This window comes from Spermophilus citellus (genome assembly GCF_964194105.1).
Source record: "Spermophilus citellus genome assembly, chromosome: 2".
In the NCBI taxonomy this organism is placed as follows: Eukaryota; Metazoa; Chordata; class Mammalia; order Rodentia; family Sciuridae; genus Spermophilus; species Spermophilus citellus.
The window spans coordinates 140,305,444-140,319,343 of NC_138183.1; the positions used below are offsets into that span (position 1 = coordinate 140,305,444).

At 35.4% G+C, this 13,900-nt stretch overlaps 1 protein-coding gene across 1 annotated transcript in view; it reads left to right on the forward strand.

The window, feature by feature from the left end:
• Positions 1-13,290, forward strand: part of LOC308641326 (guanine nucleotide-binding protein G(i) subunit alpha-1-like) — a gene marked incomplete at its 3' end in the record, with an annotated part of 70,705 nt that extends 57,415 nt beyond the window's left edge. The window contains exon 4 of the mRNA XM_081279804.1: positions 13,132-13,290. Within this exon, the coding sequence (XP_081135930.1) occupies positions 13,132-13,290 (159 nt within the window). The remainder of the gene's footprint in view (positions 1-13,131) is intronic.
• Positions 13,291-13,900: the final 610 nt, after the last annotated feature.

The following is a 13,900-nucleotide window of genomic DNA, read 5'->3' on the forward strand; positions in this document are numbered from 1 at the left end:
GCATCATATTTGGCAGTTAGTAGATTTGCAAAGCAGATTATACATTAGTTATTTAAAATGAGAGAAAACAGTTTTTCAAGGCTGGCATAGAGCAATCAAATTTTATACCCAATGTCTTTTTAAAATTTTCTTGAAATGAGGGTGGTTCATTTGTGAATGATAACATATTGACAACATAGTCTGTTATATTTCTAATAATGTTAAGCTGGAGGGTCATTAGTGTGCCTCAGGTACTGGTTACTTAGAACACTATTGCACAAAATGTGGTCAATGGACCAGTGCCTGTCCCAAGAATGTGTATAAAATGAGGACAGAGTAAGGATAAGTATGTATATGGATTTATGGAAACTGACAGTTATATATAATATAGATCTATATATAAATAATATATAAATAGCATTCAAATATAAATAAACATACAAAATATAAAAATGTATATAGATTTCTTTAATTATAGTTTTCTAGTAGTATTAGTTACAAAATAAATTAGAAACAGTATAAACCAAAATACATGCCTTGTCCTTCATAACAGCTGGAAAAGCACTTGGAATACCTTATTCTGTAAGGAATAGAAACTTTTCCTTGACTCCACTTAAACAACATCCATTTCTGCCTCAATTCTTAGTGTTCTCTTGAATAATGCTCACTTCTCTGTAATAAATTTGTAATTTATTTTCCTTATTGAGTTGGTTTGTGTATGTCTGTTTGCCAGATTGCCTTTGAGAAAGGTTGTTATCAGTTTACCTTCCAAGCAACGGCCTATGAGGTACCTTTTCTTAAAGTACTTGGGGTAGCCAAAATTTAGGAGTCTTATATTAAACAAAACAAAATAAAACAAACTTTGCTAATTTGCTTTTTGTAAATCTTACATTGATTTAATTTGAATTTTCAATTTTAATATAATTATGTCGCTTTCTATATCTTCATTGACTAGATTTTATTTCTCTGTGGCTTGTGTTTTATATATATTTACCCACTGGAGTCTTGGTGTTTTGGTTACCATATTTGCTTGTTTGCACATACATATGTGTTGACCCTTGTCTGTGATAGAAATTTCTTTCATAATTTGCTTATTGCCTTCAATCTTATGGATACATATATAATTTTTCCTCACATTTTTATTGGTACATTATACTTGTACATACTGATAGGATTTGTTAATACATATTTGTACATGCATGCAGTAGGCAATATAACAATATAATTTGGCCAGTATAACCTCTCCTATTATTTCTTGTATTATGCTTCAATTTAGAACATCCTCTGTCAACCAGAGATTTGATATTTTTAAAGTGTTTTAGGGTAGTGAGTTTTAATATTTTTTTGTGTGTTTGTTTTTTAATCCCTTTGAAACTTGTATTTGTTCTGTGCATTGAATAAGATTCAACATTATTTTTCTTTTTATATAACTGATTTTGAATAATCATATTCTTTCCAATTGATTTGTCTTGCTGCCTTATCATAAAAGTGAATTCAGATTTGGAATTGTTTCTCCTATTGACCTATATTAATTCCAGACTGTTCTACATATTATAGGCTTTTAATATCCAATAATATCAGCCCTCTTTCTCCAGTCTTCTTTTTCAAAATGTCTCTAGTTATTTTTAATTTGTTTTTTCTTGATTAATATTTGAGTCATTTATTACAGCTCCTGATTTATATTTGAGACATAAAATGAAGGAACTTATACTTTTATATTTTTTTCGTTTTGAGAAATATCAATATATGCAAAAATGATAGTTACTTGAAAAATAATGTGTGCTTCTAGCACTTCATATTTCTACCTTCCTCATTTCACTTCTTACCACATTCTTCTGTATCTCCATTGACAACAGTTTCTGTTATTCATATAAAGAACATATAAGTATCAATATTTCTTTATTTTATATTTTGAAAATATGTATACATATATAATATTCATGAATAGGCATTAAAATTATATTTGTGTCACACATTTTATCAGTAATTTTCCTTCTTGATATAATGAAGCTTATGCTTCATACTAAATTCACTGCAATTTAGTTAAAATTTTTGCTCTCTGCAATTTAGTTAAAATTAACTTATTTTATTTTTAGGCTTTTTCCCCTTTTAAACAATCTTATGGAAAAAAAGAATAATGACTGCCTATTTTCTTGCCTCAAGTCTTTTTTACTTAGATTTGTGTTTTTACAGAAAATGTGTGTTTGACACATACTTGTTTCTTAAAGCAACCCTTTAACATCTTATAATGGGCACCATGAGCCATGGTGTGATGAACACATTGAAGTTCTTAAGATTTCCTTAAGGATACAATAAAACAGTATAGTTGTTTTAAATTTATTGGAGTAAAATGGTATGCTATATAAGTATGGTAGATTAAATAATGAGAAGTTTTTATCCTATGTGGTTTAAGATAAGCCACTGAATCAAGACATTCATTTATAAGTCAACCTTGACATTAATCTCTTATTCCTATGACTCAAAATTTATAGATATCACTATTTTTTAATATTATTTAGCCTATACATTAGAATGTCTTTTTTGATATTTTTTTATGTAAACTCAATCTCCTCCATAAGTTTTGTCTGCTGTGTTATCTAGCTTCTGTTTAAATCCCCCGACCTCTGCATTACCTGGTGCAGTGGCACATGCCTGTAATCCCAGCTACTTGGGAGGTTGAGGCAGGAGGAATGCACATTTGAGGTCAGCCTGGGCAATTTGGTGAGACCTTCTGTACAAATTAAAAAACAAACAAACAAAAGTCTGGGAATAGTTCAGTGTCAAATTCCCCTGGATTAAATCTCTAGAACTGAAAGGGGCAAAAAGAAAAAAGGAAAAAATTTCTGTCCATTTTTTTTATTCTTATTAGGTTGCTGTGATTATTAAAGTGTGTTCCCAATATTCAATTGAAAGCTTATATCTTTTGTCTTAAGAATGCTCCTTTTTCTGCTCTAAGCTCAACAGGAAGTTTATTCCTTCTTACCTTTTATGATCTTTAGTATGTCAGAGGATAGCCATTTTGGTCCCTCAGCATCTCCCCTGCCCCATCCTGAACAGACTCTTGTGGATTTTGAAGCCAGATTTAAAGTTAGGTAGTCAGTGTAGTTAGGTAAATCGGGTCTAATACCGAGTGAAATCTAAAATGGAGGCCATGCTGGGAATGACTCAGGGAAAACACAGGACAATTCATGGAATGATGACGAAGTCCCGAAAAGGCCCTAGGCCAAAGTCCACCTCAAAGAAGTGTTAATGAACAGCCCCCAGCAAACTTAAAGATAGCCCATCACAAAGAAGTGTCCCACCCCTCGGGCCTTTCAACCTACATTCCATCACCAAAACTATAAAAAGGGGAGACAACAGCCCTTCCTCGGATTCCACCTCTTGGGTCCCCTTCTTCCTCCGGGAGAAGTCTTTTCTGCTGTCCTTTAATAAACTTCTAATTTCTACTCTGACCTTGCCTCGGCGTGCTTCTTTGGTGTTATTCTTCAACATCGGGGAAGCAAGGACTCGTCACCGGTCAACAGCGGTATCATATTGGAGGTCCCACCGAGACACCGAGGTAAGCGCCTCTCTACGCACCCCATGTCTGTTTGAGGTGCATCTTTCTCTTTCTTTCTGGAGGTAAGGTGGGCACCCGACGGCTACTTAAACGCAATTAGTGCAGCCGCCACTCTACAAGACTCGGGTGAGAGGTTTCCCGGCCTAAGCAGCTCTCAATCACCTGTTCGGTACAGAGCAGGCATGTTGGGTTCTGTCAAAGCCGCTTCCAACTTTTCTGTCTGGGCCCGGAGAGCAATTGGCGTGAGTACACAGTGTCCCTAATCCCGGTCTGCCTCGGATGCGTGGAGGTGGAGGAAGGAGTTTGGAACAACTGCGGAATTCCGGTCTGGGCTACTCTCAGAGGATTCTTAAGGTTCCTTTCTCTTGAGCCCCCTTCCGACAGCCCTCAGGGGTATCTAGGGTGATCGGTAGATGAATGGCACTGAGGGAAAGCCCCAATCACATTTGCCTCCGTATGGGCTACGCGCAACACCCCCAACTCCGCATCCATTCCTCCTGGATGCTTCCCTTCCTTCGCAGGTCAGAAATGTTAGCAATTCAGGTTGCAGGACTGAGAAAGGCATGAGATAATTAGTAAAATCTGCCCAGGTTCCCTAAGATGCATAGGTAACTTTTACTAGTCTGTTTTACCGTCCAATGTTTAAAATGTTCTGTGTTCCTTAAGCTACTAGAGAGGCATTTTTTGAATCAACTCCTTAATTTTATCAACTCCTCCAGTAATCTGCTACCTTACAACCAGTAGATATCCCTTAACACTTAGGCGGCTCCTTTAGTCTACAGAGCAAAGACAACAAAAGAGCACACGATTCTCTTTTGCAATGGTTTTTTAGTGGTCGGGAGGAAAGCAGTAAGGCCCTTAAGTCTGAATCCTCCCAGGGTCTCTGGCACAGGGCAAACTGAGACCCTAGCAATTTGCTAAAGGGGACCAGAAACCCCTTGGCAAAGCAAGGTGAGAGACGGGTTTTCTGGACCGTTTAGGAAGCTCAAACTTAGGGAGACGTCCCTCATGAGAACAGTTTTCTCTGGCGCAGCGTGGGCGCCTGAATCCTGTTTTCTTCTCACTCAGACGGGAGCTTCTCTCTCTCCAATACACCAGGTGAACCACTAGCCTGCGTATTGAAAAATTGGGATAGATTTGAACCTCAGGTGCTCAAAAAAAAAAAAAAAGTGCCTCATTTTCTTAGCCTGGCCTCAAATATGAGAAACCTGGCCACCAGAGGGAAATATCAATTTTAATGCAATTTTACAGTTTGATAAAATTTACAAAAAAGGAAATGGTGTGAGGTGCCGTATGTTCAGATTTTCTTTGCTCTCAGGGAAAATCCTAAATTATGCCAACAGTGTAAAGTAGACTTAGCTATGATATCTGCCATGAAGAGAAAAAATCTTGGACTCACTGAGGAAAAAGAATCAAGAATCAAGAGAAAAATTTGGGCCGATCAAAGTACATACCCCCTTCCCCCTTCAAGACCTAAGGCAGATAAAAACTGACTCTACTGGAAAGTTAGGAGATATGCCAGATTGCCTAGGATTGGATCTATCCAAAGGAGCTAATCTTGCAAGTGAAAGGGAAACTGAGGAATTCCCAGCAGCTGCCAGAGCCATTTTCGCTTTGGGGAAAATTTCCTCATAATTTCCCTGCACTTAAGGATTACTCCACCTAAATGCAGTAAAGTCAGTCACACTGAGACCCTTGATTTTACACCTATAGTTGCCCTTATGTGAGAACATCTGGTCCACTCATGGGGAAATCTAAGGTGCCACTGATAAGAGTCATAATTAAATGGAAGTTCAAAACCTGGAGAGATTTTTTTTTCTTATCTGGTCTGTTTTAAAGGTTATTATAGATTATTTCTTGGGGATAATCTAGGCTAAATGTGTCTAAAAGATGTTTCATTGTAACATCTGGTATCTAAATGAGTTTGAAGCATTGTGTAATCTTACAGTTAAAAGTTAGGGTTAGATAATTGATTAGTTTGATTTCAGATAACTCATGCCAGAGAAATTAAATACTTAGGATAGAAAATTAAAAGAACTCTACTTCCAAGTTGGCAAGTAACTCCCAATCATTCAGTTTTATTTTTTCATCAATTTTTAAACTGGGTAGCCTAAGGAGATTTCACTAGGTATACAGTGCATTGATTTGGGCAAGGATAGTAAATTATAATTTGGTATGTTTCTCTCAGTGTGTAAGATTTAGGAAAAAGTGTTGAATTAAAACGTTGGTCTGGCTTATTGAAATGACATTAATTAGCAACAGTCTTGGGAATTTTCAAAGCTTAATTTTAGATATACATGGTAGTGTGTGGATTTTTTCCAGGTGATTTAATGTAACTTAATACTACTTTAGGAACTTCAGAACAAAGAAAGTAGCTTAATGATCCTGAAGGAACTTCTTCTGATGGTGGCTTTTATACTATCAAGAAAGATCCTATTTTCAGTTTTGTGTGAGCAAGTTTTTCTAGTGTAGGAAGATATAAAGATGATCTTAAACTTTTACCATATTTTCAACTTCCAAACCTGAAAATTGTGACTTATGGTTAAAATGCCTTAGACATGAAGTTTCTGCTCAAAATTCCAGTTTTCCCAGTTCCTTCCAGACCTCAGCCAGGACTTAAGTTGATATGCAAATAGAAGAAGCCTGGAGCACCAGTAGGAGACAGATCTGAGGCCCAAAGGAAAAAAAAAAAGTAAAGGTGTCTTACCTGAACTCAAACTAGATTAAACCAAAGAGTAAATTGTATGGCATTTACTAATTACTGGCAGGTCAATTTCTTTCTAGGACTTTTGCCTTTTCTTAGATTCTATGTTTTTATTTTTGAGCTCATGATTTTTATTCTACAGACAAGCTAATGTTTTTCTGATAAGTTCTATTTTTGATCAACTGGAGTTTTTTTAAACATTGCAATGAGATTTCACCTGAGAAAGCTGCAAAGGCCTTTTGTGTTATGTGTTACACTTGTGTTGTATGTCGGTATGTGTGTGTGTATGTCCATATATCATGCAGTGATATGACAATTGACAGATGAGGAGCGCTCATGAAAAATCAAAAATGGATCCAAATATCTTTGATTCACGTGATTCAAATGGCTCAATTTAAGTTGGGTAAACAGATGAAAGTAAAGATGTCTTTAAAACTAAGCTTATAAGTTTTTCTAGGTGTTCAAAAAGACCTTAATAAAATGTTAAATCTGCTTAAATTCAAAAATTTACAAGTATTGTTTCAAAATGTGAACAGAAGGAGGTTAACAGATAAAAAAGGAGAAACTAAAAGGTTCTAGATTTCTGGATAAGAGTCTATATGATTAAGTAATTAAGAGGGTTTAAATAAATGATATAAAAAAGGTCTGTGCAAGTTGGTTATAAGTGTAAGTTTTTGAGCAAGTAATCTTAAAGAAATTAAACAGCTGGTTAAACAAGTGCTGTTGTTTTAGAAAATTGTGCTATGTTATTTCTTTAAAAGCTAAACTTGGTTAATATAAAAACATCAATGTAATTGGTGCCATTAATGTGTTCATATCTTCCAGGTATACAAGTCTGTAAGGTAGAAGCTTTAGAAAGAGCATTATATCAAGCTGGTATTCTAAAAGTGTATGGTAATTTTAGGCTTAAAAGAAAAACATGTTGGAAATTTATTTATCACTTGTGTTCTATAACTGTACTTATTATCAATAAGTTATGTAAAGTTCCATGTTACTTTTTACACTGAGATACAATTTAAATGTATTTTTAAGTCAATGAGAGCCTAATCTGGGTGAAGGTTTTATTGTGAGACACAGAAATACTTTGCTAATTTCCAACAAGAGGTTAGAAGCTTCCAGCCTTCCTTTAATTCATGTTTTAGATGTGATATTATGTTGTGTTAGCTAATATTCATGTGAACTTAAACAACAATTTATGTAGGCTTTGTAAAATGATGTTTTAAAAAAAAAACAAAGATCAGCTTCAGAACTATAGTATTTAAGATTTATGAAGAGCCCCACCTTACTTGAGATAAGGCTCTATGTCCCATCTCATGTGAAAGTGACTATGAAAGAAGTAGGCTAGATTTCAGTACACTTAAAGTTGTGTCCAAAAGTTGGTTTTTGTCACGATTGCCAGGATCTCAAACAGGAGATATACTCCACCAAAATTCAAGGTAGCTATTATATGAACTAGATGTTTTTACTCTTGATAATTTTATCTTGTAGTTTTCTTATAAATGATTTAAGATTGCCTGTTAATGTTTTGCAGAGGTACTGATTTAAGAGCTCACTACCTGGGTTAATTTAAGACAAGAAGTTATCACCTACAGGATAGAGAGATAGACATTAAAGTCCAATACTCTTAGTATAAGGCTGTTGAAACTTATTTGCTGGATGTTTAAGATTAAGTTTTAAAATTAAAAATTTGGCTCTTGCCCTCTGAGTCAGTCTGAATCAGGGAATAGGGGACTTCTCCAAAGGGCTCTGCAACTCTAGGCCACATAACCTCCTGATCAGGGAGATTAATGAGACCAGTGGAGGACAGGAAGCCAGTCGGTGCATTTGCTGTGAAGAGGAGGATCATCAAAAAGGGAGACATCCCTGATGCTTCCGAGGGAAGCCACATGGTCAAGCAAGGCCTGGACCCATCCTAGCGCAAATGGCACTAGCAGAACTGAGAAGCTGCTGTGAAGTTCCCGAAGACTCCCATAACTCAGCTGACTGTTAACAATAGATTGAAACAAAAGTCAGTTTGACTTGCTTCATCTTAAACACTTAGCAAAGACAGTCAAAGCCAAGACACAGCTATTCCTGGACACTTTAATAATAATGATAGTTAAATGAAACTTCCATAAATAAGTAAACTGAAGGCTACAAAAGAGATTCTTAGACAGAAATGCCTGATAACTGTCAAAGGGACTGCTAGAGTAGTTTTAGTCTAAGGCCTTTATTTCTAACCAACGCAGGTAGGCTTGATGTTTGCTAGTATGGTTATCCAGCCCTGTGTAGCAGAATTAAAGATTTTTCTATTAGACACAGAGGTCATACTAGTAAAAGGATTTTGCAGGATCAGATGGCATTAAATTATTAGACTATATCTTAAAGGAAAAGACATCTGTAACCCTAAATGTTGTGTTGACATCCCTGACATTTCTGGCAATGTGACAAATATCCTTAAAGATTTACATGCTCAGATAGAAGCCATGTCCTCAGCAATATTGTCGTGGAAACAGTATCTTAACTCTTAGTTCCTGGTACTGCCTGATAGAAAACATTGTTGATCTTTGTCTTGGCCATTATACTCATTGACATATTTCTGTGCTGTGGCATTTCTTGCTGTATCAATCTGGTTCCAGTACTAATGAACTCTTGTTTCTCTTATAGACCACCTATCACTCGAATGGCCCTCCAGCCTATTACTTCTCAATTGGACTTTTAGCATGGACCACTCGATAGACCCGATATTTTTAAAGGGGGACTCCAAACTGCTTGCCCCAACATCGCCCCTTTTGTCAGCCTGAAGAAGCCAGAAAGATCTTCTTCGCCCCCTTTCCTTACAGCAGTAAGGAGTTCCCAAATTAGAGGGGGGAATGAAGCCAGATTTAAAGTTAGGTAGTCAGTGTAGTTAGGTAAATTGGGTCTAATACCGAGTGAAATCTAAAATGGAGGCCATGCTGGGAATGACTCAGGGAAAACACAGGACAATTCATGGAATGATGATGACGAAGTCCCGAAAAGGCCCTAGGCCAAAGTCCACCTCAAAGAAGTGTTAATGAACAGCCCCCAGCAAACTTAAAGATAGCCCATCACAAAGAAGTGTCCCACCCCTCGGGCCTTTCAACCTACATTCCATCACCAAAACTATAAAAAGGGGAGACAACAGCCCTTCCTCGGATTCCACCTCTTGGGTCCCCTTCTTCCTCCGGGAGAAGTCTTTTCTGCTGTCCTTTAATAAACTTCTAATTTCTACTCTGACCTTGCCTCGGCGTGCTTCTTTGGTGTTATTCTTCAACATCGGGGAAGCAAGGACTCGTCACCGGTCAACAGCGGTATCAATTTGATCAAGTGGATGATAGCTGCACATATAATGCACATCACTAAACAGCAAGAAAGTACTGCATACTAGGTGTTACCTGATTTTCACGGAAAAAGACTGGTTACTTCTCTCTAGACACAATAACATATTGTAGCTTCTTTTGAGTTTTCAAAGCAGAGTTATATGTATATGTTATATGAAATTTGCATTCTCTGAACCATCTTATTTTCATTTAGTCCTTAGTAATTTAAAAACATTTTAACTTGGCTACATCCAAGAATTTCTTTTCCCCTTGCTACTCTCAAATAATTGCTTGGCAAATAACATTCCTTTTTCTTTACATTTTTATTTATATTTTTTAGAGGGGAATGCTGTGAATTGAACAAGGGCCTTGCACAAGCCAAGTGTTCTCTGCCACTGAGCCACACCCCTGCTAGGTGCTCTTTTTTTTTTTTTTTAAATTACCACAAAAAAGTTTCTGTATACTGATTTACTAGCCTTTGTGCCTCCTAATCAAACTTCAATCTTGTTTTCAGTAATACCTGCCCTTTTCCTACTGTGTACCACACCCTTTTGGTACCCTCATGTTTGTGTTTATAAATGTTCTTAATTAATTTTAATACAAACCTATGAAGACCTCATTCCTTGTCAAGATAAAATCAGTGCCTCCATTCTACAGTTTTGAAATTTGTCCTATTTTAGACAATTGCTACTGAGCAATTGTTGACTTACCAATTTAAATGACCATTGGGTGACTTTTTAGCTGTGAAACTTTAAGCAGATTGTCTAACTTCTCTGTGCCCTTGGGCTCTTTTTGTACAAAACAAAAGATTACATAGAATGATTTCTACAGTGCCTTCCAGCTCAAATTCAGCATCTGAACATTCAGCTACTGACACGGAGGTGAATGTTTTAGTTATTTTTCCAGTAGAAGCTATTTTGCATTTTAATACTGTCTATTTTTGAGGTTTAGAATTTGACCTTATGGGATACATATGGATAGTAAAATGGTTACTATTCTGAAGCAAATTAACGTATCCCTCATTTCAAATAGTTACATTTTTTTTTTGTGACAAGAGCAGCTAAAATATACTTAACAAAAATTTCTGATGCAATACTTTTTTGTTTATTTATAGTTCGCATGTTATAATTTCTTTGGACTTGATCATCCTACATGTCTGTTCCTTTGACCTTTGAACTACATCTCTTCATTTCCTTTCTCACTTCCTATGTCCCACTGCTGTTGAAGTCTTTCTGTATATTTGACATTCGTTCATTCATTTGAATGTGGAGGAAGTTATGCTAAGTGAAATGAGCCAGACACAGAAAGAAAAATATTGCATGATCCCACTTGTATGTTGAATCTAAAAAAAGGAAGAGACATTTTTGAATGCCACAGAAAGTGCAGTTTATAAATAGAGCTTCCAAAGTTTCTTCTGCGTTTTCTTTAGGCTTCTTCCTAGAAAGTTAGAGGCAAGAATGATCTCCTGACCTATCCTGGAAGGCATTGGTCTTTCCCTTTCAAAAATTTATTGAAATTGAATAAAGATACTATAACCAAAATGCATTTAAAAGCATACTTAAGTGAAAAGCATTTTTTCCAAAACAGAGAAATTATTTGATGTAGTTTAATAAATAAAAATGATCAAATGTAGAAATTTCTCACGTATGAGTAAATATTTAGAAAAATTGAATAGTCTTTTAATGGAATTGGGTTAGTGGTTTTCAGAATGACTTGAAACCATGATATATGGGGTTTATTAAGGATATTATGCACATGTTGCTTGCTTGCCCATATTTCTCTTGTGATTTACTAAAAAGGGGAACATATGCTTGAATAATATGTTCCCATGCTGAGACTTAATTATTTTTCATGATGAGTTCCAGCCCAAAAGGAAATGCTTCACAAATTGGCAGCAGGATGAATTTACATTGTCAGCTATGAGCTGTGTCACCAACTGCATCTTTTCTTATGTATATCATATCGTAATGCGTTCCTCCTCTTTATAAGCATTTAGTACCATACATTTATTCTTCCGTATCTGTGGGGGATTGGTTCCAGGACCATCATTAGATACTGAAATCCAAAGATTCTGAAGTGTCTTACACAATGGCACAATATTTGCATATAATCTATGCATATCTTTCCATACACTTTAAATTATCTCTAGAATACTTATAATACCTAATACAATGTAGATGTCTTATAAATAGTTGTTATATAGTATTGTTTAGGGATTAAGGAAAAAAGTTTGTACAGATGCAATTATTTTTTCAAATATCTTCAATCTGAAGTTTGTTAGATCTGCGGTACAGAAACCATAGAAAACTGAAGGCCATCTGTATCTGGAAGAATGCCCCTTGATAATAATATTTTCCACCCAGTTAACATGTCTCAGGTTAATGAAAACCTCTATGAAGATAGCAGCTTCTCCCTTCTTCCATCCACTTTGAATTAGCTGTGTTATTACCTGGAGGCTAGAGTGATATTATCAAGTATGGTAGGTAGCTTCTACATACATATACCATTGAGTGAATAAAATGTGTCTATTCTGAATTGACATGTGCTGTATGTGTAAAATACACACCACATTTTGAAGACAATATGTATAAAAATTTGAATTATCTCATAAACTTAATTGTTTACATGTTGAGTTATAATATTTTTGTATATAGATTAAACAAAACATATTATTAAAATTATTTTCATATGACCTTTTTTGCTTTTGATTCTTTTAAGTGGTGGTTAGAAAATTTAGATCCCATTATTGCTTACATTACATTTTTTTTCTTTGACAGCACTGGTCATGAGTGGTTGATTACTTGTAGAACAGACTTAATATTAGTAGCCTCATATTTAAGCACAATTTAGCTAACTTTATAGACAGTATTCTCACTTAGAATTTTTTTTGTCTGTTCTCTGTGTGTGTCTTGAATATTTCTATTCCCAAGATGTGCTTATTTTGTTCTCCTTGCCTGAGTTGGCAAACACCTGCTCCCAACTGCTTCCTCCTTGGTTTTAATGTATATACATTTTAAAATCTCCTGTGAATCTACAGACCATTTTTTTTGTGAAACCTTTCTTGCTTACTCCACATTGATTTTTTCCTTTCTCTTAACATATTTTGCATCTATAAATTATATCAGAAAGCTCACACCTAAATGGATTCTATTTAATGTAATCATTCATGGTGTTTTATGTTTCTTAGATTGAAAACATCTTGAGCAAGAAGCAGCAAGACAAGACTCTTCCTCTATTTTCTCAAAAATGATCATATCTAGTACACAGAAAAGTGTAGATAGTTAACTCAGGTCCCCTTCATGTACCATAACTGAAGAAATTCTGGCAGCTTCCTGGTGCCTTGGCGAATATTGCTAATACCATAAAACATAAGCTCCTGATTTATGATTATACTCTCTTGGTTAAGCCAATTTCTTAAGGGTGTTTTAGAGAGAGAGAAGCTAGGACACTTCTATCAAAATATAAGGAAATTCAATATTGCATTTTTATCTCTAATCTCTCCATTTGTACTTTTTAATCTCTAATGTCTCTCTTTTTACTCTCTAAAAAATGGGTTGTTGAATGTTCAGGATGACGCCCGCCAACTCTTTGTGCTTGCTGGAGCTGCTGAAGAAGGCTTTATGACTGTAGAACTTGCTGGAGTTATAAAGAGATTGTGGAAAGATAGTGGTGTACAAGCCTGTTTCAACAGATCCCGAGAGTACCAGCTTAATGATTCTGCAGCATAGTAAGTAATCATAACTTCTGAACTGCACTATCATGAATAATTACTTGTGAGTCAAATATACCTCCAAGTCAATTTTATTGCAGAATTGGTTGACATATTCTTGTACAACTCAGGATATTCAGGATGACAATATTTTAAAACTTTCTCTTTTTTGTATGTTTATGGATGGGGATGTTTTTATTTCCTGTGTGTTCAGTGGTACCTTAAGAGATTCTTGCTTATATAAACTTTAATTGAAGCATGCATAATGGGAATGTATCTTGTATATTTCCAAGAAAATAATTGGAATTTCCAAAAGTTCACGGTGCATTTGAGTATATGTCTAATTTACTTGAAGCTAGCCAAATGAGAGGGTAAGTGATGTGGGTGCTTTTCATAATACTAATGATGCCTAAGAAGTGTACTTGTTCAGTGACAGGCACCTAAACTAGGGATCTTTTGAAGTACTGGATGGTGTTCCCAAGATATTTTTTCACTAAGTAAAATACCACTACACCTGAAGGTTGTTTGCTGTATGTGTCCTGACACATGAGCTACTGTTTGCAAATACTTATTTTATATATATATATATATATATATATATATATATATATATATATATATATATATTT